This window comes from Micromys minutus (assembly GCF_963924665.1).
Source record: "Micromys minutus genome assembly, chromosome: 28".
Lineage (NCBI taxonomy): Eukaryota > Metazoa > Chordata > Mammalia > Rodentia > Muridae > Micromys > Micromys minutus.
In genome coordinates, this window is record NC_137963.1 from 36,922,388 (window position 1) to 36,948,448 (window position 26,061).

The 26,061-nt window shown below is 49.9% G+C and overlaps 1 protein-coding gene across 2 annotated transcripts in view; it reads right to left on the minus strand.

Moving 5' to 3' along the window:
* TMOD1 (tropomodulin 1) overlaps window positions 1–26,061 on the minus strand; it is a 68,984-nt gene that overhangs the window by 1,231 nt on the left and 41,692 nt on the right. For both annotated transcript variants that reach the window (XM_080940117.1, XM_080940118.1), the window contains exons 5-9: window positions 19,170–19,259; window positions 17,560–17,690; window positions 15,974–16,081; window positions 13,315–13,458; window positions 3,635–3,779 (exon numbers count right to left, since the gene is read on the minus strand). In XM_080940117.1, coding sequence (XP_080796243.1) covers window positions 3,635–3,779; window positions 13,315–13,458; window positions 15,974–16,081; window positions 17,560–17,690; window positions 19,170–19,259 — 618 coding nt within the window. The remainder of the gene's footprint in view (window positions 1–3,634; window positions 3,780–13,314; window positions 13,459–15,973; window positions 16,082–17,559; window positions 17,691–19,169; window positions 19,260–26,061) is intronic.

The window sequence follows — 26,061 nt, forward strand, 5'->3', positions numbered from 1 at the left end:
GGGTAGTGAGAGGGAGGGGTGGTGAGAGGGGGGTCAAAGGTCAAAATCTCAGGGGGAAGGAGGTGACTTTTTGTTTCCTTTGAGACCTTCACACAATACAGTGTGTTGTTACTAATGGTGTGTTGAACATTTCAACTGATTTTACCACAGAGAAATGTGGAGGTGCCAGATATGCTGACTAACTTGGCATCAATTATTCTTCCATCTAATAACTGAATTAAACCATGTACCTTATAAATATATACAATTATAACATTAATTTATTGTTAAAAGATGATTTGAGGTTTGCTCTTGAAGTGCCCTTAGAAAGGCATTGAGACTATGGCAAAGGAGAGATGTTCTGCTTGTAACTGTGTTGTTTTCTGCACACACCCTTTTCTACTACCCAACTTGGAGGCTGTGGTTTAGAATTTGTTAAGTGTGCTGGCGGCAGGTTTGGAGGATCTGAGAGTCACTCTTAGCCTGGCCTGGGCTATAAAAAGCATAGAGACAGAAGTCAACTCTATGGTGGATGGTAAGAGGCGACATCTCAACTCTGTCCTTTAACCATACCCTGGTGTTCTGTAAGCATCTACTCAACAGTTTGCTTTGAGCTCAGGGTGGGAAAGACCAAAAGATGCAACCCGGTAGGCCATCGGCCATCGCAGGCACTGGCTCAGTGCTCCCCAAGGAGGAGCCCGCCTGCTGGCCCAAGTACTGTAGAGGCCACAGTGCCAAGCCATTGACCAGCCCTGAGGCAAGCGAAGGACATTGCTCTCTTCCCATGCGTGCTCTAACACAGCATTGCTGACAACCACAGTACCAAGGAGACTGGTGGGAGGCTCTTCATGATAAAGCATCCAACTGAGAAGCATGGGAGCTGCTTTACCACAGCAGGAGGGAGCCACCAGCCTGGGAAGATGGTAGACACTTTTCTTTTGCAGGAAGAAGCCAGCTGTACTGGTTAGAGTCTGAAGTAGTTCTCATAATGAAATTAGCAAATGACTACACATTTGCATTTCAAACTAGAAGTTATACATCACTTCCGAACACTATGAGTATGGCCTGTGTTGCTGAGAATGTCTTCCAGTGAGAAACATCAAGGAGCAACCACACAGGCAGGCCCCTGGGGTACCTAGAGCCCACTGTCATCATTTCATCTTGGCATTCCTGCTCCCCACATGTCCTCACTGAAGTTTATTTGGCTTAAGTCCAATCATAGTCCATCCCTGAGGGAAGTCAGGGAAGGAACTCAGGGCAAGAACCTATAGGCAGGAACCGAAATGAAGCAGAGCCCACGGAGGAACATTGCATACTGGTTTGCTCCCCCTGGTTTGCCTAGCTACCTTTCCTATACAAGCCAGGACCATTTGCCAGGGCGGTGACGATCCCTCTCACATGAATCATTAATAAGGAAAATGCCTCATAGGTTTGTCTGGAGGCCAATTTCTTAGTTGACATTCCCTGTTGCCAGACAACTTTAGCTTGTTGACATTAAAACTAAAAAGTACAAACATCCTGAAGGCCAGGCCCCCTCTTCAGGCTTGTACCCCAGTCCTTCCTAGAGCTGCAGGGTTACCTCCTTACACTATCAGCCTCTATTTCTCTTTCAGGGCTGGCCAAAGACTCTCCTCACCAGAATGCTCTGCTCAACTGGTTTCTGCTCATAAATCACTTCCCCACACTGTTTGGACAGAGCTTGCAGTCAAATTCTTAAGTTTTTAAGCATGCTGTTGAGTCTTTTCCCCTAAAAGGTGGTAAGCCTTCATACACCCAAGAACTAGCCTTTCTATTATGCCAGGCCACCCAGCACAGCCTAGTCACACCCAGGTTTCTCAAAAAATGATCCAAACCATGATGCCCAACCTCCTCAGTCTTAAGCAGGGAAGTGAGCTTAGGAGTGAGCTTGCAATCCAGTCAGCTCTAGCTTTGAAAGTCCTACAGCAGCCTTGGGGATTCCTTGTGATGGGAATCTAAGTCCTAGAACTTGTCTCTCTCTCATCCAAAAGGACTCTGGTACACCCCTGCGGCATCCCTGACTAGCCATCTGGTGTACTCCAGGAGTGCTCCTGGCTAGTCGTCTGAAAACTCTGCCAAAGAAGGAACTTCTGTTTGTGATTCAGAGAAGACAAGAGACAGTGGGCGCTGAGTATCATGTCAAATGCTTAATTTATAACTAGGAGGAAACATGAGATTATCACTTTTCAGAATAATTGGTTTTTAAGTGTTAGTTCACACCCAGATCACAGCTGGGCCTGCAGTAATACTCTGATAGCTGGCCTCATCCAGTGATTCAGTTGAACCATCACTTCTGCACCATGGTAAGTTTGCATTGTACTTATGTTTGATCTACTTTGTTTCAAATAATGGCACCTTGGATAAACTGTGGCAGAGAGATCTTTGTCTAGACTCTGGAAAAAGTAGCCTGTGGTGTGAGCAATGGACATTAAGTTCTTCAGGCTATGCTCTGCCTAAGATCTGCCTGTGTCCCCAGCATCCTCAGCACTTTGGCAGATGGTTCCTGAGGTTGAAGAACTTGACTGGAATGTGTGTAAGTCTGAGTTCCGTGGTGAGATCTATGAGTGCCTTGGGAAATCAGTATTGTGTGGTCTCATAAACTTGATTTCCCATGGGCACCTGACAGCCTGCAATCATCACCCGAACCATGCTTCAGGGTTAAGCTCTTTTCATTTTCAAGAAGCTTGGGAGTTTAGAGAACCCTGGGGAGAGCCTGTGAGGATTTGATGAAAACAGTGTTTATCTTCGTTGGTGGCACTCAGGGTAAATGTCACATTAGTTAAGGTGACAATATAGACCTGCTACATGCCTTGCTTTTCCTCCTGACTCTCCCACAGCTTTGCCAGACAAACTGCCTTCATTTCACACCGTGTCCTGTTCTCCTTAGCATCATCAGGGACATGTAATAAGCAGCTCCACCCAGGACTCGTGAACAGAGCATGGGAGCAAGTGGGTGTCTGATGTTGCTGTTCATTCCGTTGACTAGTGCATGTGCTTGATGGAGCTCATCAAGACATACTGTTTTCCTCTTTGTGGAAAAGTCAAAGGATGCCTTCAATAAACACTGTAACTTACTTTTACATGTTATATTTATTATTAGTGTTGCGTGTGCATGTGGAGGTCAAAGGGCAACTTTGTAGGTTCTAGGGATTGAGCTCAGTTCACCAAAGCTTACTCAGTGAGCACATTCACTCACCGAGCCATCTTGCTTGCTCTGCATTTACTTTTCTATGAGCCGAACATTTCTGACTTTTCCTTGGGAGCCACATGGAGTCTCCTGAGCTTTTTGATGATGATGTTAGTTTTTGGTGATGGTGTTGGCTGAGAGCTTTGGGGAACCAGTGTGACTTAGAGAAGGGTCTTCTGAAGAGGAGATGCCTAAGATAAGCCTGTGCACCCCAGCATTTCATTTCCTCTAGTTGTCATGCTGAGTTCTGGGCCCAGTCAATGCTAAAAAGGAGAGGCCTTTTCCCTTGGTTCTGAAGGCAAGTAGCTCACAGACTTGGGAGGAGGAGAGACATACTTAAACACAGAATAAGATGGGATACACCGGAAAGTCAGGAGTTTGACCCCATAACCCTTTCCTGGCGTCCACAGAATGGGTAGATAAGAAGGCGGAAAACAGGCATGCACTCACCAAGGTCGTTGTTGTTCATCATGGCATTGGATGCTCGCAGCCGGGGCCCCTGCTGGGTAAAGTGGTAGCCAAATTTGAGGAGTGTTGTATTTTTCTCCAACATGTTCACGATCTCCATTTCTACTTTGTTGCCCAAAGGCTGGCTCTTTGGTTTTTAGAGAAAGAAAGAAAGAAAGAGAGAGAGAGAGAGAGAGAGAGAGAGAGAGAGAGAGAGAGAGAGAGAGAGAAAAGAAAAAAACAAATCAGTAATTACACATGTGCTTTACCTACACTACCTGTTCACATGGAAGCCCTGAGTGTTGTATGGCGAGTGTTACCTGCTCTCACAGAGTGGAGTGGAGCTGTGCAGAGAAGCTGACATAGAAAGAAAGCTGCTGTTACTCGGAATGCTTAGAGGCAGAAAGGTCTGCTTTTAACAACTGTTCTAGAGGTCCTGGCCCAACAATTGAGCAAGAGAGAGACATCTAAGATAAAGAAGAGGGTGCATATTAGGATCATATCATCTTGGATCTAGAGAATCCCAACACACACACACACACACACACACACACACACACACTTGCGGATTTGTTCATTGGGCACATGGAAAATAAGAGCAACAAACAACATATCTGCATGTCTATAAAGTAGGAGTGAGCACCCAAAACAGCCCCTCTGTACTAATATCAAAACGAACAAAATATATAGGATTATGTTGACTATAGGATTATGTTGACCAAAAGAAAAGACATGGAAAGCTACAAGACTACCTTGAGTGGCATCAAAGGAAACCTATGAAGAAACCTATGAAGTATAAACTGATAGCCCATGTTCACGGGCTACCGCTAATGAGGTGATGCCACCAAATGGAGCCGTGGCATCAGTGGGATCCTTTATCAAAATTTCAGCTCTCCTTTCTTTTTTTCCCCCCTAGAAATGGACAAAGTGACCTAGAAATCACATGTCCATGCAAGTGATCTCAGAATAGTCAGAATGTTCGAGGACTCAAAGTCCTGATTTCAAAGTGACTCCAAAGCTATGGGAGTTAAGATTGTGGTGATGGCGTGAGGCAGACAAGATACTGAGGGAAACAGAAGCGATGTGAGCCCATACTCTGCAGACTGCTCTACAAACGGGCGCTAAGAAGACGCAATGGAGCCATGCGGTGGCACAAACAAAAGGATGAACTCAGACTCACACCAAACACCAATACCAATTCACAGCTGCCCCAAGAGGGCCGAGAAGGTGACTCAGTGGATGAGTGTGTGCATGTGTGTGTGTGGGTGGGTGAGTGTGCTTGCAGTACAGGCAGGAGGAGCTGAGTTCAGATGCCCAGCACATGTAAACGGCCAGCCATGACCATGTGTGTCTGTGACTCCGGCGCTGGGTGCTGACTGCGGACCAGAGGACCTCTCCTGTCTCAGAGGAGCAAAGGGAGAGGACACCCAAAGGCCTCCGCTGGCCTGAGATCAAAGACCCAACACTAAGAACTAACACTGCAATCCTCTTTAGACTCCAATGCAAAGGTTTGCGGCCTTAGCAATGGCTTAGGTAGACATTACAGCACAAACATCAGAGGGGGAGCAATAAGTTCTCGTCAGCGCGCAGACTGTGCGTGCTAAAGAAGTTCCCGTCTACACTTGTGGAAACAACTCTTATTAAACCCAGTGGGTCACACTGTGAAAGAAGACGTGAAGGTACGGGGGTGACGTGTTGGCAAAAAGAACAATTCCAGTGAAGACTGAGGGGGATGAGCAAGCAGAGAGACATGAAAACAACTATTCACTAGAAACATACATAAGGCCGTCAAATAACTTAAAAATGGGTGGTGAGGGTAAAAAGACAGGCTAGGAAGATGACCCCATGTGTAAAGTCTTTGCTTCATCAGCATGAGTTCAGATGCCCAGCCCTGATGTAAAGGCTACGCACAGCAAGGAGCATGCTCAGAACTCCAGTGCTGAGGGGCAGGAACCGGCAGATCCTGACAGTTCCCAGGTCAGCCACTCTGGCCAAAGTGATGTCTACACACTCAACAAGAAACCCTGTCTCAAAAGATACAGAGCCATACAGTAGAGAGACAGATGATGTTGACCTCTGGCTTCACACAAGAGTACATAGGCAAGTGTACTTTCATACACACACACACACACACGGACACACACACATGCACAGGGGTGGAAAAGATAACAAGGAATGGAAAAGTTGTAAATGTAATATATCTGGTAAGGGCTAGGAATTCAAGATGCAAATAAATAAGAAGTAGAAAAAGCATTTGGACAGAAACTCCTTAGAAGACATGGATGAGGGGCTGGGAGAAGACTAACTAGTTAAGAGCACTAGGCGCTCTTCCAGAGGACCTGGGCTCAATGTCCAGCACCCACATGGTGGCTCACAACTCTGGGACTCCAGTCCTAGGGGACCCAATGCCCTCTGGCCTCCATGGGCACCAGGTATGCGTATGTGTACAGACATATACATTGAGTATGGGCTCCGTGGATTCCATGTGTGCACGCATATGTGCATAGACATATAGAGTTCATGCGGCGAAGAGACTGTCCGGTGAGGGAGGAGACCCCTTGTCTCCTGAGGCATCCAAGTAGAAGGTAGCTGCCTCTTTCTAGAGTCTTCTTCAGCATCATTAGTGGGGAAGGCTGGGGCTTCAACTGCTAAAAGCTCATTGGGCTGTGGGCTGTGACCCTATAAGTAACTTGCTTGGCTGGTATGAAAAGATTAGGAGTGACCTCAGACTGTGATGGTGGGGACTGACCTCAGAGGGGAGGCCTGGGCTGGGCTGGGCTGGGCTGGGCTGGGCTGGGCTGGGCTGGGCTGCCAGGACTCAGCTGGCAGAGTTTGGTCCATGATGAACTCTGGCCTCCTTTCAAACTTACTGGAGGATTAAATAAGTCACTTGTGGATAAATTAATCTCCTTTTTAACATTCGAATGATTGGATGGGGAGAAGTGGAGCCTTCCTTCATATCACCCCTTTTCTATTACCCCCACTGTCCGTGGATGTGCCCCACCCACCCCATGGTCCATGGTTATACTTCTGAGCATAGGAGATCCAGGACAGAAATAGACAGGGCTGGGCTGTTTGGTTGCCCCTTTTCCCCTAAATAAATTTATATCATATTTATTTTCTGCAACTTCCTGTTCCGTTTACTATTTTGCAGACTCTTCCCAAGCTAGGACTGGAGAACCACCACCTTGTTTTTTAACACTTCCTGGGCTGCCCCTGAGATGCTGCAGTGTAGACATGAGGTCTGTGTCCACACCTCATGCATACAGGGCAGTGGGGGAGGGGACTCTGCCATAGTTGGGTTGAGAAAGAAGCACACTTTGGTTGTAGTAGCTTATGTCCTCGCCTGAGAATATGCAGGTGTTACGGTCTATCATGAGGACCTGGTGGCTGTGACCCTGAATGTCAGACCATTTCCTTGGCTCATTGGACAGTCCACTTTATTTGTATGTGACCTAGAAGACATGTGCAGAGGGAGCACTTGAAAATGCATCATCTGAGAACTAGCAGATCTCTGTGAGTTCAAGGCCAGCTTGGTCTATATAGTGAATTCCAAGACAGCTAAAAGTGTATAGCGAGGCTATATACCTAGTCCCAAAAACCAAAGAAGAAAGAAAAGACATTATCAGGAAGGTGTCCTGGAAGTACTCGGCCAACACCAGAGTCAGATGCCACCTCTCACTGGCATCAGCATCACTGTGTTTGCAAGCTGCCAATTCTTCTGCTCTGTGACACACCTCTGGGGAAGAAGGTCACCACCTGAGACACCCTTTGTCCTTGTGTAGTGCTACTGATTAGAAAGTCCTTTCCCCAAAGTGCTACAACACAGAACAGTACAGGGGTCACATATGACAGTGATTTAAAGTAGTCTGCAGAGAGAGGTGGGGAAGGATTACTACCATGAAGTATATTTTGAAGAAAAAAAAAAAATTACATGAGAATGCTTGTCCCAGACACCATAGGTTACTGAATAAAAATCCCAGCACCAGATGTGAAGTTACTTCCCTTAGAGATTTTGTTCATTGTTGGTCTCAGAGACGTCCCCAAACAATATGGCTATTGCTTATATACCACCGGAATGTGATGGAAAGACACCACACAGTTTGGTCACAGGACTTGGGGAAATTAAGTAGGTACTGAGAAGGGAGATCCTTTCGCATGGGCTAGCATTCACAAAACTCGGAAGTGCTCCAAAGGCTGCTGAAAGGCGGGGGAGTCCTCAGTGTAGCTGTGAGACCTGTCCTAGCAGGATAGGTCCAGTAACAGGCAGATGCTGCGGGTAACCAACTGCTCTCTGATTTGAGGCCTACTCCGTGCCTGCCTGGTGGTGTAACTCTGGCCACGACCCATGGGTGGTGAGCTCCCAGAACCCAAAGGTGAACTTACTGCTATTATCCTGCTAAATGGGCAAAGTATTGAACTGCCCTCTAAGCTTGTCTCTTTCTACCCCCGTGCTATTTCTACCCCCGTGCTAGCACAGCCTTCATACCGAGTTAGACCAGTTTCTTTGTGCAATGGTAGGTAACGCAGAAACTTAGAACCACTCAGAGTCGCAGAAGAAGTGTCATTGAGTGCTCAGCCACAGATGGGACATCTGTATCCTGCCCCAGGGGCTCAGTGACCACCATGGAAGAGGGAGGGGAAAGACGGTGAGAGCCAGAGGTCAGGAGGACTGGAGCAAAAACATTGTCGTCTGGACAGGACAGGACCACAGGACCCCCTGAAGCCACGGACTCTCAGCAGCCCTGGCTGTCTGCACAGGACCTGCACGGTCAGCCAGTCAGCACTCCGGCATGGAGGAGGAGGGGGGGGGCTGTGCCCACCTCTAGCTGAGGAGCTATTGATGGTTGATGTCTGAGGGAAGAGAAAGTCAGATTTCTTTATGGGTGCTGTCCTGACAGGCAGAGCACACTCCAGGGGTGTATGCATTCACTAACTGATTTCAGTAGGATACATACACACACACACACACACACACACACACACACACACACACACACACACTATATATATATACACTAAGTGTGGGTAGAAAATGGACCTGGTAGGAGTTAGGTGTGAATATGATCAAAATATATGAAATTACCAAAGAATTATAAAAATAGGCCTGAAAAATCCCTTATCTGCCTCACTCAAAAGGTAGAGCCTATTCCGCTTCCTCCTAAGTGTGTGTTGTACCTCCTGACTCCCCTCTGAAAGAAAGTAAGAGAATAGACTTGCTTCAGATTCCAAGGCTGGGCCCTCAAAGACAGTAGGGACTTTCTTTGCCTTGAATTGTGTGTTCTGGGGGAAGTTCGCCAGCTCAGCTGCCCTGAATTCCTGTGCCTTGGAAACTGAGCACATTTGTTGAGTGTTGGTTTATCCAGAGCTCTGAGGCTAAGCGTTGGGGTCATTTGTTATATAGCTGTAGATAACAGATGCGCTCCCAGACAGCGCTGGATTAGAGAAAAACCAGACACAAATAAATTAACTTGGAAAAACAACATGCGTGAATGCACCATCCATTTCCTATGGCTTCTGTTCAAAACAGCAAGCAGCCTCCCTGTCACCGAGCAGGAGGCAAAGTGGGACCTGTAATCAATAGGCCCACATGGTGAACACATCCTCTGTACTGAGGACTGGGGAGGGACTGACGGCTGGGAGCATCGCCGTTGGGAAGCAAGGGGAGAATCAGGAAGCAGAGCTGCACTGGGGCGGGGGTACAGCGTGAGACGGGGGTCTCCAAGCACCCTGTGTTTAGAGTCTACTTCATGGGCTGGGCAAAGCTGTTTCTCTCCAATACAGCCTGGATGCTGCCATTCCAACCCTGCTCTGTCTTGGACAATGGCCTGTGAAGACAGAAAGCCCCACTCCTCGGGTCCTCAGTTTCCCCACCTACAAAGGAGAGCTGGCGAGATGCTCGGTGCTTTGCAACCCAGGCCTCCTGAGGCGGCTTCTCACCCTCACCAGGCTTGGGAAAGTTTTGGGCAGAAGCAGAGCATTGCCTGGAGATAAGGGAAGCACTGAGTAAACAAACCGGTTGTCTCAGAGTCCATGTCACCCCGGGTAGAACGCCCCAAGTCCCTTTCTTTGGCCGTAAAAGGAGAAAGGAGAGACTCTCGGCACAGGTTACAGTTCCAAGGACTGAGGCAAACACTCTGGCCTTCAAGGACCTCGGTGATGAACCAAGGAGAAGGGATAAATCAATGCCACTTGTCGCCTCCTCCTGGTCCCTCCCTCTTACCAAGGCCACCATGAAAAGATGACTGTTTGTCCAGGGCTCCTGGGACACACTGTAACACACACATGGCTCTTCCCTGAGCCTGCGCTGGTCAAACCTCCAACCTGAAGCCTGTCTTCCTCCTCTCAGCCTTTCCTCACCAGGCCCGATTCCAGCCTGAGGACCCCAGTTAGGCAGGAGACCCCAAGGGCCAGAAGGCTTGCTTGTAGCTTCAGCTGGCCTCCTATCCTTAGCCTTCTCCTCACTCCTGATCTTTCCTGTCCAGCCAGTGGCCATCTTGCCAGAGCAGAGCCTACAGGCTTACCAACAAGGCCCTTTGCCTCTTAAGCCCCACAGGCTTCTTCTGGGCCTCCAAAATCCTACCTGGATGGGCTCCAAGCTCTATTTTCTTTTCCTCTGGGTGCCTCCCCCACCCCCACTTCTTTTTTCCTTTTGAGACATTTTCCACTCTCTGGATTAATTCTGATGCCTTCTTCTTGACACCTTCCCTGACCAGTTTTGGACCATGGCTGCTTCCTCAACTGGCTTTCACCCACCCCCGACCCCATACAAAGGTCATTTCTGTACCTGTGTCTCCTACCAACTTTCCAGATGGCTTTCCAGGAGGGCTCAACTAGAGCCTCATTTTCACAGAGGCCAGCATGCCCAGGGGGACAATATGGAAGAGACAGACCAGGGTAGGGTCACAGTTCTTTCAAGAATGCCATAGGCACCGTGTGTTTAAAGTCACACAGAGCTGAGTTAGGATCTTCCTGTGCCCATGTGTGATCTTAGTCAAGTGACATAGTTCTTGTGGCAATTAGTCACTTACAGGGTGAACATCAAATGACAAGAGGGGACATAAAGCAGCCAGTGTGCTCCCTGTCAGCCCTTACCCTCTGGGTAGTGAGTGAGGCTCCCGGACAACCTGCATAGAAATTCTAAGCTACCAATGTTGTCAGATCTTGTAATCCCCTTAGAGGAGAGCTGTTAATTTCCCTCATGTGCGAGAAGGGAAACTGAGGCTGATGTTCACTACTGTTCTTACGCTAGGGTGTTTGGCCAGGGTGAAGCTAATATCAGCAGGAGCTCTCACTTGGGTCCTGGGGCAAAGGTGGAACATAGGTGAACGGGGAGTGGGGAGGCCTGATGTCAGCCACCACTTCAGTGACCATGCCCATTGTTCCAATGTCTTTAGCTAATGGTCTGTCCTGAGAGGCAGGTTTCAGCTGATGCTGTGTAGACCCTGACTCCTTCCTGGCTAGGATAGAAGCCATATGAATGGCCAAAGAGCAAGGCAGAGATAGGCAGGGCCAGTGTAGCATCAAGGACAACAGCATAGGAGAGACGCCCAGTGCAACCAACCCAGCAGCTAATTCACCCGGCAAAAAGACTGCTGGCTCATGCAACCTCTTTATATAAACTAGCAATGTGTTTTCTCCCTCCCCCATTCCCCCCCCCCCCCCCCCGCTTTGTACACTCTAGTACACAGCTCTCTAGTATAAAAAGCTTTCCTCTGGGCTCCTCTCACTGTGCAGGGAACAGGATCTATAACTATCCAGGACATGTTTGCCTACCAAGCACCATGAGGCCCTAATCCCAGGCTGGGCCCTAGGGTACAGAGATAACCCGGACACAACACCATCTCCTGAGAAGCTCAGGGGGAATCTGGAGGGCAGGGGGATCACAGAGGGAGCATCTCCCTATTTTTCTCTGGGTGGAAAGGCTTAGAGGAGTTATGGAGGTAAGAGGAGAAGGTAGAGGTGTAAGGGCTCTAAAGAAGGGGGCAGAGAGAAGGGAGGGAGGGAAGGGAGGGAGGGAAGGTGTATGTAGTGCCACTTCCCCAAGTCTTCTACATTCCTGCTTGCCAGGGCAATCCAAGGCTGACCAGCCAAGTACATCGCTGAGGTGCAGCCAGGCGAGATGAACACACTGCCCTTTATCCTGGTCCAGGATGCTTTAGTTCACTCTGCGAGGTACAAAGTCACTTGAAGCAAGAGGTCTTTCTAGGCAGGGATGGGCACAGGATGTTGCAGAAGTCTAGGGCCTGGGAGTAGGGACAGGAGCAGGAGCAAACTGGGAAAAAGCCATGGCTAAGATGAGACAGCCTGAGGTCGGAGGCCTCTGGAGGCTGTCGATGCTGGTTCTGCCTGGGAGAGGGTCAGAAGCCTGTTGTGATTAATCTATGCATTTATGTTCTGAGCACTTTCTATGGGCCATGTTTTATGATGAGAGAGTTACTTATGGTCTTGCTTGGGCACAAGAATTTCACTGTGTTGCCTTCTGTGATGGTTTGTATACGGTCAGCCCAGGAAGTGGCACTATTAGAAGGTGTGGCCTTGTTGGAGTAAGTGTGTCACTGTGGGTGTGGCCTTTAAGACCCTGGTCCTAGCAGCCTGAAAGCCAGTATTCTAGCAGCCTTCAGATGAAGAAGTAGAACTCTCAGCTCCTCCTGCACCATGCCTGCCTGGATGCTGCCATGCTCCTACCTTGATGATAATGGACTGAGCCTCTGAACCCATAAACCAGCCCCAATTAAATGTTGTCCTTATCAGAGTTGCCTTGGTCATGGTGTCTGTTCATAGCAGTAAACCCTAACTTAAGACACCTTCCCAGTCTCTCCTTGTATAATATGCAACCACTCAGTCACATTTTCTCGTGCAGAGAAAATCCCCAAGTTCCCCATCTATAAAGAAGATAGTGACTTAGTCTAGGAAGTGATGTGCCGTAGTGGATCCAGTGCACTTGGGAGCTGTAGATTCTGATCTTGCCTCCTAAGTGCTGAGTCACCCTCTCTTAGCCTCTTTCAGAGGGGCTGAGCACACCCACATCCTCTGGGGGAAAAGATGTGAAGATCAGAGATGAGGGGCACACAGCAGCGCTGAGCAGCCCACCTCCACGGCAGCCCACAGCTGCCTATCATCCACACTATTGCTATATGCCATTCTGGTTATTAACTTTCTCAGAGACAACCAAGACAACAAACAAAGAGTTGCCCCCAGAAGAAATGACTACACCACAGGATTCAGAAAAGCAGGAGCTATCCCCACAGGATAAAGACAGAGATACTCAGAGAGAGTGCAACGGGGGTCGGGGGGGGACTTAAAAGCCATCGAACAGAAAGACGGAGGGAAAGGGAAGCTCCTGGTAAAGAGCCCCATGTCTCAGGTTCCTTACCAGAACAGCTAAGACAAACATGCAGGGCTTGGAAGGAAGTTCATTTGTTCTGGGTCTAAGAAAGAGCATCCTCAAAGCCAAGGCACAAGGCTGGTGCTGAGGAGGAGTCCCAGCATAGGGGACAGATGAAGAAGCTGGCAGAGCACATGGCTAGAGAGAGAAGGCAGTGTGACGGAGGGTCGGGGCTGGAACACAGTGGGCTCTGGGGCATCTACTGTCAGTGTCCTCTGCTCTGCCTAGCCACATGTGGGCAGGCGCTCAGTACCCAGTGAGGGGCAGGGCATGAGCAGACAGCTGCCCGGCTCACCTGGTTATCGATTTTCAGTTCGACCAGAGAGGTGTTGTGAGGCAGAGCTTCCACCAGGCGCAGGATCCCAGCTCCAGAGATGAAGTTGGACTCCACATTCAGTGTCTTCAGCACCTTGTTTACCTTCAGCATTTCAGCCAGAGCCTTGATAGCAAGAGAGAAGCAGGGCCTTGTGGGTTAAGGGTCGAACAGACCCACAAGCACACGGAGGGGCTCAGCCGAGCGGTTTCAGGCACTACCTTTCTAAGCACATCTCTGCCTCTGCTCTCCTGTTCCTGCCGTGGCTCCCAAACACCGCTGCTGGAGAATGCTCACCAGCACTCTGAGCCTCTGGACCTGCTTCTCCTCCCCTCTGCAGTCTTGGTTCTTTGGGCTCACCGCATATACGCAGTGCCTTCCTAGTCTGAGCCTTTCTCTGCTTCCTTTGACCACCTGGAATGCTCTGTTTGACCCGTCAGGTCTAGTTCTTCCTCCAAGGCCTTCCTCGATGCCTCTGGCTCCTAGAGCTTTGCTGATATCTCCAGCTACCCAGGGCCCGCTCTCTGGAACCTCATAGAACTTACCCACAGTTCCTTCATGGAACCTGTGTTCTTCAAAATCCGTTTGTTATTGTTGCTCACTGATGTGCAGGCATGTGTACGTATTCACATCCATGTGTTCGCATGTTCACTAATGTGTAGGTATGTGTGTGTGCACGTTCATGCAGCAGTCAGAAGGCAACTCCAATGTCATCTTCATAAATGCCATCTACTTCCCTTGAGAGAGTCTCTCTCATTGGCCTGGGGCTCATTAGCTAGTCTAGATTGGCTGGTGAGAGGGCCTCGGAGGTTGTCCTGGGCCCACCTCTCCAGCACTTGGGAGAGCCACCAAACCCAGCTTTTTACATGGTGTTTGAGATCTGGCTCAGGTTCTTGTGTTTGCAAGGCAAGCACCTTACAAGCCATCTCTGCAGTGTTCCCACGTCCTCCCACGTTCCTCACTGCTGTGTCTCCACCACTAGACTATCTACCCTTATGGGCTGAACATGCACCTTAATGTCTTTTTACCACACAGTGCCCAGCCTGCAGTAGCTCATCAAGCAGTGATCACTGAGGCCCCTGGGGAATCTCTGTCTCCCTTGTGTCTCCTCTGTGTCACATGGTCTGCCTCTGAGCCCCAGAGAGTACAGGGCCAGCTTACAGAGTAGGGCTCAGATGGCCCTCAGCGTGTTTGAGAAGGATCTAGGTGGCGGCGGGGGGCGGGGGTGTAGATGACAATCGGAGCCTCTGAAGGAAATGAGGTAATTAGCAGCTGGTGGAAACGATGTGTCATGGGGGGAAACCGATAGCGGCAGCTGAGAGGCCTGAGACACCGAGACTGTTGTGCAGTGTGTCAGAAGTGGTGCCAGGAATGGCTGCCCTATTGCGCTCTCTCAGCTTGCTAAGCCTGTCAGAGGCCCAGCTCCTAGGAAGCCTTCATGCTGGGACTATCTCTCCTTCTTTGGCTCCTTCATTTGAGCATGCCCAGAGATGGTGTGTCAGCTTCTCTGTGACCAAAGGTTGTCTCCCAATCTGTGTAAGATGGCCTCTTGGAGCCTCACCAGCAATAGCCCCTCTCCCCGGAAAAGCCTGACCTGACCATTAGCCCTGCTTGACAATTAGTGGACAGGTGTACCAGGCCATGTGCAGGCTGGTAACTGGGCAGGCCCTGGTGTCCGGCTGTGCCATGTGTCAGATCCTGTGTGTTGGGTCACAATAGAGAAACGGAGGGTGGGAGATATGTGCCAGGGCAGGCGGGGGTGGGGGGGTGGGGGGGGGACCTGCAGGGCTCTGGCACCTGGTCTAGCAACAGGCCAAAAACATTTCAGCACTTGGTAATAAGTGTGCAGGTATGAAGAGCCTGCCGCCAGCTGTCAGCTTGGCATGGAGTCCGTGCCCCCAAACCTTCCATGGCATGGAGCTGAGTACCAGCATTGCCCAGCCTGGTTTCTGAACCATAAACAAGTAGCACATGGGGGTTTGCCAGCTGTGTCACTACAGACAGATGCAGGATCCACTGAGGTCAGACAGAGGTCATAGATCCAGACACTCCCACACTGGCAGTCTGAAATGCCTCCCCCACCCCACTGTGAGCCCATTCAGTCATTTCAAAAATTACCTACTTTAAAACTGGGAAGAGACCCGATTGTTACTCCATTCCCTATCCCCCTTGGAAAGCTAAGTCCTGCATCTGCCTTGCTCCCAGAGGTAGAGCAGCCACCCTGTGGCGTACCATTCGGCTGTGGGTGTGTTCCCGACTGTGGGATATGCAGCTGCTTACAGGCAGATTCCCAGAGTCTAGTTCAGCACAGACTGCTGGACATTTAAAAGCAATTCATGGCTACTTTACAATAAGTACAACCTGCTTGGTAGTACGGTGTCTTCGTTCGTTTGTTGAAAGCCTCATGTAGCCCAGGCTGGCCTCGAGCTTCTGACCCTCCTGTCCTCGCCTGTCCATTGCCTAACCTCCCCGGGAGAGCCACCTTACGGAGAACAGGGTGGTTGCACGGAATAGCTGGGGCGAGTTCAGGGCATGGTGTGAGGGCTGTCCCATCTGTCTGTCCCCTCCTGGCTCCTAGCTGAGCTTCCTCCCTTGTCCCCAGTGACTGAGTACACAGCAGTGCAGAGAGGTCAGAACATACAAACGCCACAGGGTCATTGCTGCGGGTCCCCACGATGCTGAACTTCTTCACGTAGGAGTTTTCCTTCAGGGCTTCGGCATACGCCTTGAGGGTGGGTATGGGGATATTCTGCAGAAAGAAAAGCAAAAAAGTGAACAGCAGCCCTGCATGGGCCAGGGGGAGGGACAGTAGCGCTGTCCCAAATGCAGCCTGGCTTCCTGCTGAGTCCTAGCAAGTCTCTGAATGCATTGTGCGCTAGAGGATTGACAAAATCACCCTGAAATTTTCAGACAGGACCCCACTCTCTTCCATGAGAGGGGAGGCTGGAGGAGGGGCAGCACTCTTGGCCTGGAGCTTGGAGGAATAGTGTACAATAGGCTCAGGACCAGAAGGGCAGGGCAGGGCCCTGGCTTCTGCCTAGTGACTAACAGTGTATCTGACGTGCTGTGTGGCACTGGTGTTCTGAAAGACAAGATGGAAAGATACACTGACTTCTCTCTGAGACATCTGTCCCAAAGGGTCTCAGCCCCGGCTGCGTGTCTGTGGGTCCTGAGGGTAGTTTATCACCCTATGTGCAGACCAGCCCCACACCGTCACACACAGAACCCCAGGAAGGCCTGGGCTCTGGTATATGCTTTTTACTCTCTCTTGGGTGAAAACCTCCTGTGTCCAACTGCCTCTTGGTACAGAAGGGAAACTGAGGCCTCCCACTGAGCTTTCACTGCTTGTGCCCCACTGTCTGGTCCAGGACACATGAGGATTGTGTCAGCATCTCTCGCATGGCAGACAATGGAGGCACAGAGAGGCAGAGAGCGACAGAGAACCCACAGCTATGCTTTCCCAGGGTTCTCATTTCAAAGTGTCACCTAAGCCCCCGTGGGAGCAGAACAAGGAGCCAGGTGGAGAGAAAACTGGGGTACTGCTTTCCAATCTGCTGGAACTGGCAGGCGCTGAGGAAAGCTGAGAAGGGAGAGGGCTGGCTTCTTGTTTTACCTCTCTCACGGCTAATCCCAGGCCTCAAGGAGAGCAGATGGGCAGGCAGCTACGCCTGCTTTCACATTCCTCCTGCACCCCAGGCACAGAGGAAAGCAGCCACAGAGCTACAGCACACAGCTTGGGTCTTTCTTGGGGCCCCTGTGCCAACATCCCCCTTCCCCGACTGTAGAATAAGTTTGAATCTAAGCAAGATTCAGAGGGAACAGTGATGTCTCAGGGGTAGCAGGGTTGTGATCCCCGAGGCTTTGCCAGCCTTCAAGTCCCGCGCTGCAGTGTGGTTCTGACTCACAGTTTTATCACAGGGAATCTCTGTGTTTTTGAACAATGTGGCAGGTGTCCAGATCAAGGCTGGCCTGGCTGTGGTAGACTTCTGAGCCTGGACTTGTTCTCAGAAAGAAGCCGGGACTGAGAGATTCGCCTCACCACAGTGTTCACCCCTGAAATGCTCCCATTGGTAAAGATTTTCTTTATTCCCTATCTAGAAACACTCAGGTCCAAATATGTATTTGGACTTAATGATCCATATTGCCTGGACTGCTGGTATCAGTATGCCAAGACATATCCCCCACCCTCAAGCTGAAAACCCATGAGGTGAAATGGCAGGACTTTACCCGGATGTTGTTAAGATTAACCTCTTCAAGTTCTGGGTCATTGTTCTTTATCCGCTCTAGCGTTTCCTCTACGTCTGTTGAATTTGGTTCTTCGTCCGGCACAGGCTTGTACTGTGTGGGTTTGATGACACCTATACTCAGGAAGAAAAGGTGTGAGCTGGCTCACAAGACATAGGGTCACTTTCTCCCAACCTAAGGGCTCCCTGCAGGGAAGCATTGGTTGAACCCAGGGTGCACATTATAGGGGGTACCAGGAGCTCCAGTGTGTTGGAAGAAGTCAGGGAGGAATCCAAAAGGTTTGGGCTATCCCTGGATGCTGTACTTGAATTCTTACAAGACCTGGCGAGTTACCTAACCACCTGACTCTGGAGCATTTGGGGGGGGGATGGTATCACCAACATGTCCATTGTCTCCAGCGGGCCCCCAGGAGGGTAAGCTGAGGCCTGGGCTGGAAAGAAATGCAGATCCCTTCCAAGAGGCACTCTTTGGCACTCTCATTCCCCTTTGGTCCCAAAATGTCATCTTAGAACAATGCAGTTGAATAATTGAGACATTGTGACATGGGTCCAGGAAAAGCCAGAGGGTCTCAGGGGACAGAAGAGAGGCTGAAGAGAAAGAAAGTCCACAGAGTACTCAAGAACATGTTTTCATAAATATTGTGGGGGAAAACATTAGAAATCTATCAAAAACTTTTAACTAAGTGCTTGTCTCACAAGCATGACGATCTAAGTTACACCTTCAGAAGCCTTTAAAAAGGAAAAGGAATCTGCAGCAGCCTGTGGCCTCAGTTACAGTGCTGGGGAGGCGGGGAGGGAGATCCTAGGAGCTCACCGGCCAGCCAGTCTAGCCAAATCAGTGAGCTCTAGGTTCACTGAGAGACTCCCTCAAGAAATAAGGTAGAGAGAAACCGAGGAAGACACTGACCTCTGGCTTTCACAAGTGTACACACACACACACACATACACACACACACACACACACACACATACCCACACACATACACACACACATATACACACAGACACACACATACACACACAGACACACACACAGACACACACACACAGACACACATACACATACACACACAGACACATACATACACATACACACACAGACACATACACACACATACACACACAGACACATACACACACATACACACACATACACATATACACACAGACACACACACAGACACACATACACACATACACATACATATCACACACACAGACATACACATACACACACATACACACACACACACACACACACACACATACACCCCAAATGGAGTCGAATCTCATCCTGCTGCACATTCTGGGAGGATTGAGACACCGAATACAAGAAGTAAATCTCTAAAACCTATAGAAGAAAATGTGACATTGAGACCAAGAGGGCTTTGATAAGGAGACATAAAATCCCAGCAGACTCAAACGGACAAGCTCGAGCCATGTGTCTGCCTACTACGTGCAGTGATCCAGAGTTTCAGGAGTATGGCACCACGATGCAGGAGGAGGCGTCTCTCCCAAGGTGCCCTCCGAGAGTCAGTCTAGGGGTCTGGCAAGGGAAAGGGATGGCAGCCTAGCGGGGCCGGGTATACTCACTGTTGAGCCCTTCCTTGTTCACGATGGAGCTGCTGCCCAAGGCTTGGTAGTACTGCTGGTTGCTCATGAGTGTGTGCATACCCAGGATAGCTGTGGAGATAAAGGGGGATCTATGACTCTGCTCTTGAGGTCGGAGATACCTCCCAGGGGCTTTGCTCACAGAAATGGTAAGAAACATGCACACAAAAATGTAAAACTGTGGGTTAGTTTCATACTAGTTTTCATCCATGTGATTCTCAGACACCCAACCTCCTCAGATCTCCCTTTGGTTGTGGCCACAGATTTCCAGATCTCCTTGAGGTCCCAGGGGTACACACTCACCCAATACAACCCAACAGAATGAGTCTTTCCAGCAAGTATCTTTTCTTTTTAAATTCTCTCTTTTTTTTAAAGATTTATTTATTCATTATATATAAATACATCGTGGCTGTCTTCAGACACACAAGAAGAGGGACCAGATCTCACTACAGATGGTTGTGAGCCACCATGTGGTTGCTGGGAATTGAACTCAGGACCTCTGGAAGAGCAGTCAGTGCTCTAACCACTGAGCCATCTCTCCAGCCCGAAAGTATCTTTTCTAAGGAGGGTACCTTCATCTTCTTCCCTGTCTCTCAGATTCCTCTGACCTTCCGAGGTCTTTCTCAGGCTGTCCCATTTTCCCTTGCCAGCACCTCTGCCCTGGTTGAAAATCTAGTCTTTTCTGGCTGCTGTCAAATTACAGTGGTCCCATTATAATCTCCCAGCTTTGTGAAGGTATTGAGAGTGAAGCGGAACTTTGATTTACATCTCTGTCTTTTCAAGGCCGGAGAGATTCTAGATCAGGTCAGTGAACCTGAGCTCAGTCAATCAACCATCACCAGAAGGAAAGAAAATGGTGGCACCTCCAGTCAGGCGTGCTGTTGTGCCCAGCACATCTTGATTTGTGATATTTTCAACTTAGGGTGGGGGCTGTCAGGTCAGTACCCCATTGTTACTGGGGAGACATCTGCTACTGTGACTTTGGCTTTTTCTGCTATTTCCCAACATTCAGCATAGAACAACATGGAGATGCCAGCACAGTATTCTCAGTACATGCTATTCTTTTTTTAAATAAAGATTTATTTATTACATATAAATACACTGTAGCTGTCTTCAGACACACCAGAAGAGGGCATCAGATCTCATTACAGATGGTTGTGAGCCACCATGTGGTTGTGGGAATTGAACTCAGGACCTCTGGAAGAGCAGTCAGTGCTCTTAACCGCTGAGCCAACCTTCCAGCCCCAGTACACGCTGTTCTTTTGTTCACCCATTTCTTTGGCATCTGCTGGGTGCCTACAACCCAATTGGAACAAGCGGCTGAGCAAGGCCAACTGTTAAAACTCTAATAAGCTCAGGAGGGGTCAACTGTTGGAAAGGACATCCAGGAAAGGCACAAGAGGGGCCTGGGAAAGGGAAGGATGGTCGATTGTTGGCCAAGTCAAGGAAAGGGAGAGAGAACGTTCCAGGCAGTGCTGGTGGTAAAGCACAGAAGCAGATGAATGGAGTCGGAGGTCAGGAGAGACAGGGAAGAGAAACAGGGTTGGGTTGGACAGGTGGTGGGACAAGAGTAACTTCCCTTCTCCACATAGCACATGTTCCGGGCCAGAAAAGACCTTTGGGTCCACGATAATCCCTTAGCGCAAATATTCCCGGTTCAATATTTGAGATATATTATTCAAAACTTGGGGGCCTTTTTTTAGGTCTGGAAACTGAATCCAATCCAGGAGCTTATGCCACGCTCGGCAAGTGCTCTACTACTGAGATATATTCCCAGCCCTCTTTTTACATTTTATTTTGAGGTAGGATCTCCCTCCATTGCCCAGGCTACCCTTATGTAGCCCAGGCTGACTTTGAACTTCGATGTTCCTGGCTCAGCCTCCTAAAGAGATGGTATTACAAAGTCTGTTTATTTAGAACTCAAACTCAACTGGATAATCTATATTTTGATTAACCATCCTATCTTCACTACTTCAAGACTTGGTGTACCTCTTCCTTCTCCAGGGAGCCTTCTTAGATCCACCCTGCCCCCAGTACCTAGTATCCTTTCTATGCCACAGTGGACCTCAGTACAAAGGTGGTACCAGGACACCTATCTGCTTTCTCTGCTGGGCTGTAGGCTTCCAGAGGTCAGGGGGGATACTCTTCAATCTCTTCTAGACTCTAGTGGGCAGATGGCAAAAGATTTGGTGTTTTTTTTTTTTTTTTTTTTTTCCCAAATTTCTATTTCAGTAGATATGTTCTGGGTAGAGGGAGACTAGGACAGGTCTCAAAGAAGATGTAGGAGATCAAGCTCTGGTCCTGACCACCTCCTCTGTGCCATCCTCTGCAAGTCATGCCTCTAACTGGCCTTTGATCTCCTGTGTCCAGCCAGGGTGATTTAAGACTCCTCCCCTCAATCACAGCTGCACATGTAGACCATCTGGGGAGCTGTAAAACGGTGTCAGTGTCCCGGACCGAAGGGTACATACAGTCTCTTTGAATTGTGTGTGTGTGTGTGTGTGTGTGAGAGAGAGAGAGAGAGAGAGAGAGAGAGAGAGAGAGAGATGCTATGTAGCCCAGGCTGACTTTGAACTCACGAGCCTCTCAAGTGTTGGGATTACAGCGGTGCAGAGCTATGCCTAATTCCTTGAGATGATGTTGGTGCCCCAATGGGAACCGAGAACCAGCAGATGAGATGATCTCAAAGTCCCTTCTGTTTCTCTCCCCTCGGAATCTTCTCAGCTAAAATTAGCCTTGCTGGCTCATCGGCTCATCGCTGTGGAGGGCTGGGGAGAGGGGCAGCTGCTGCCTTTCCAGCTCTCGAGGTTTTAATTTAGGCTGTGTCCCTGTGGGCTGAGGGAGCGGGGCTGAGTCAGCAGCAGGTGAGTCACATCTCCTCGAGGCAGTCTTCCAGAGGGGTGCTCCTGCCCACCCCCACAGCAGAGTGAGCTCTCAGGTTTGCCAAGGTTGGGATCCTATGAAGTACACCACTTTTTTTTTTTTTTTTAATGCCTGTTTTTGACTCAGAACACACACCAAGAAATGAGGAAATAAATAAACAAAAGCAAAAGTGGAAAACATATTTGGTGCCTGAACTCCAGCATCCTATGATGGGCCAAACAGAGGCACTGGAGTGTGGAAGGGGACCAAGGACAAAGAGCTGTGGGTTGTTATTTTATTTTATTTTTTTCGTTTGGTGACCTTGTAGGGGTCATTTCCTCTTTGGGATCCTTGGGTTTCGCATCCGCAAAACAGTGTGTGCTTGAATGCTGAACTCTTACCTTCCCTTGGGGCTCAGCAGTCGCTCAGCAAGTCTTACATTTTTAGCCTTCTTCGGTGTTCTAGAATAAGCATCCTGATGGGGCTGTCACACGCCCTCCCACACTTAACAAGGACCTGGTTTGAAAGGTGACTCCGCAGAGATGTTCCTAGTATATATCAAGGTAAGTACTGTGCCTACTGGGCCACTAAGAGTTCTAAAGGCTACAGCAGCCCCACATCTGGAGAATCCTAGAACTAACAGAAAGATGGAGAGGTGGTTGGTTTGCGCTGATGGCAGGCTGAAGAAGGAAGGGTACCACTTGGCAGATAAGAGGAGATCTGGGTTCCTGAAAGGAAGAAAACGGGGCTGGGGAGAGCGTGGCTCGAAATGGTCACTACCAGCTCAGTGGCCCTAGGCACACAGTTGTAGCTTTCTCTCTGGCTTTGTTTTTGTGTCCCCAGGAGTGAGGAAAGCAATGAAAGCCCTGATGTCTCCCTGTTGTCTCCTTCTTTGTAGGCCTCAGCCAATTGTAAGCATCAGGGAGCTTGATTTTTTTTTTTTTTTTTTTTAATGTAGATATTCCTCAAAACTCGAAAAGGACTATTTTTGAACTCTAAAAAAGAACATTGAGTTCTGTTTCCTCTCTCTGCCTTGGCAGAGCTTCTTCCGTTTGTATGTCCACTCAGAATGCAGTGCGATCACAGCACACATCCTCGGCTTCTCCCGTTACCGTGGGCTTGAGCGATCCTGGGTGGAGCGAGGGCTGTGTTCTCACATCCTAGGTACAGGTGCTGAAGCTGACTCTGGACCCGAACTTGGGTGCTGGCAAACTGTTCCTGACAGAGCATGGGTGCTTAAAGACATGGAGGCCACCAACGGCCTGAGGCCAGCGAGACCTGGGCCATTGCCCTTGGGAGTTGGGTGCTCCCTCCAAAGGGTGGGAAGGGTGGGGCTCCTTTTCTCATTCCTGCCCTAATGCAAGGGTGTCTAAAACCCAGCTAGACAAAATCCTTGAGTGAGACTAGGAGACGCTGATAATCTCAAGGGTTTGTAGCTGACTCCCAGTGGCTGATAAGCTAAAGCCACAGGGTAGCAGAGCACACACTTAAGATCCATTTCTGGTCTGTCCTCCTATGCACCTCTTGGGCTGTCAAGGGCAGAGAATGGAACTCATTTGTCCTAACAAAATATGGGGGTGTTTTATAATGTACATCAGCTCAATGAGCTAGTGTGTGGGTTGTCAACAACGAACCTCTCTTCCGTTACCTCCTGACATTTTCAGGTATGGAAGCTCTTACATAAGCACCTTCCTGACCTGGATGGGAGTTCCCACTGAGCCTGATGTCCCACCCTGGACCTTCCCCCCCACACACTGTCACTGTCACCCCCACTTGTCTGACTCTGTCTTCCATGTCTTTATTTACCCTACCACTTAATCCAAGCGTCTCTCCTCTGCTCCTGCCCACTCAATGACACTCTTACTGGCCATGTCTCATTGGCCCGTGTAGTGCCTGCTCGGTGAAGACAGACAGGGTTGTTCCCTCGGCATCTTAGTTGTTTTTCACGAGCACCAAGTTCACAGCCTGGTACACGGTAGGTAAGGAAGCCGGGTGACTGGTACTGTGTGTGGGGGACCTAGTCAAGACTTGGCTCATGGGAACATGGGGAGAGCATGGAGCAGGCAGCCTGCAAACCCTCATGTCCCTCTCTAGACTTTAGAGTCAAACTATCACTTCCTGGGTGAACTGACACCTTCTGGTGAGCTGGCCACACCAACACCTCCGTCCATCCAGGACAGCTTGCTTCCGACTGTCCGGTTCTGCGTTTTACCCAAGGCCAGAGCCTGTCACCATCTCGGCTCCTTGGCTGTCTCGGCCCTAGGAACAGCTGGTGTCTCGGTGTAAGATGGAGACGATAATAGAATTTACTTCATAGGATTTGTCATGGTCAATAAATACCGAGCTGTGTAGAGGGCTACTTACACAGCACCTGGGACACGCTTGTCACTTAGCAAATGCTCCACTGCCACCTTGTAAGGGCTGGAAGCAGAATGACAGGCACTGAAGGACAGTCGGTTAGCACGAGCGTGCATACACACACACACACACACACACACACACATCCTGCTCCTTCCCCAACATCACGGGGGCCTGGGATCTTAGACAGATCCTAACAGTCTGCCAACAACAACAAGGAAAATGTTTTCAAGAGCAGGCCCAGACGCTCAGCCCAGCTCAGGAGGGCTGCTCTGCTGTGGCTCAGACTGTGGCAGGAGCCTTCTCTGACAGTGGTCATTTACTAATCCTGCATGCCCCAAGGAGGGGAACGGTGTTATGCAGGGACTCAGAGAAGGCCCCAGATAGAGACAGGGCAGGGTATCTACACTCTCAGATTAACCAGATTAACCAGAAATCAAGGGACATGTTGGGGAAGGTAGGTGGCTGAAACGCACAGGCACACTGAAGGATCTGGTACGGCGGTATCGGCATCTCACATGACCCAGTGAGCCTTGTGGAGCAAGCCTGGCTACTGAGCCGCATGACTGGGTTCCTGTTGGGACCGATAGCCCCTTCAGTGCTGCTTAGAGTGACAACCATCCTCTGGACCTTACCACCTTTGTCTGTCACAGAGGGAAGGGATGTCTGAACTGAGAGACTATCCCTCCTCAGGTCCCTGCAACCTGGCTTTCATTTCCACCACCCACGGTCACCACTAGTACACAGTTTAAATCACTGCCCAACAGTGTTGCTCACAGAGGAAGGCCATCAGCGGCCTCCTGCCCCAGTGCCACCAAGAGCTACATATAGCATCCCAAGAGGCTGGCAGACTGGATGAAGCAAAGGCAGATACAGCCTTTGGCCTGGGCTTCAGCTCCACGGTTCCGGGCAGCCTGAGACCCTTTCTGCCTTCTTGGCTCTCTTACAGTGGCTATGCCTGGCTTCTCAGAGTCCTTTGTCCCTTTGCCCTCCTGTGATTGGCTGATGGGCCCCATTGCCGGGCCTGCCCCACTCCATGAACCCAGGCTCTGCCTGCCGGGTGTTCTTCCTGGAGCTTGGCCTCTCTGACCACGCCCAAATGAGACCTCCTGCAGAAAGCTAGGACATCACACATGGCTACTTCCATCTGGGTGACCCATGGATAACTCAGACGGCATGCACCCCAAACTGAACTCAGAATTTCCCCTACTGCCCTCCTTTTTCATGAAAGACACAGAACCCACTGTGTCTGTGTGGCCAACCTGCCTTTATCCCTGCAGTCTACCTGCTGCCAGCTCATCTCCCTCATCCTTCCCTCCCCTGTGGCACTGGTCTGCAGTGATCCTCCTGCTCACTGAGCCCGGGCACACTGTGGGCAGAGGCAGGTGGAGTAGCAGATACAGTAGCAGTGACCCTCAGAGAGATGGGGTGCCGGGTGCGCGGAGCAGGGGCTTGGCGGTGGTAAGGAGGGTGGCAGCGGAGCGTCTGCAGTCGCAGGCCACACTTGGGTTTGCTTGGGAAGATGGTAAGGAAGCAACCATGAGGGTGGAGAGGCACAGCCATGGGCGCTCCAGGCCTTTTACGAGGTGGCTCGGGCAGGATCTGGTGGGAATGGATAGGACAGGGCCCTTACCCTGTCCCTCCATGGGCTTCA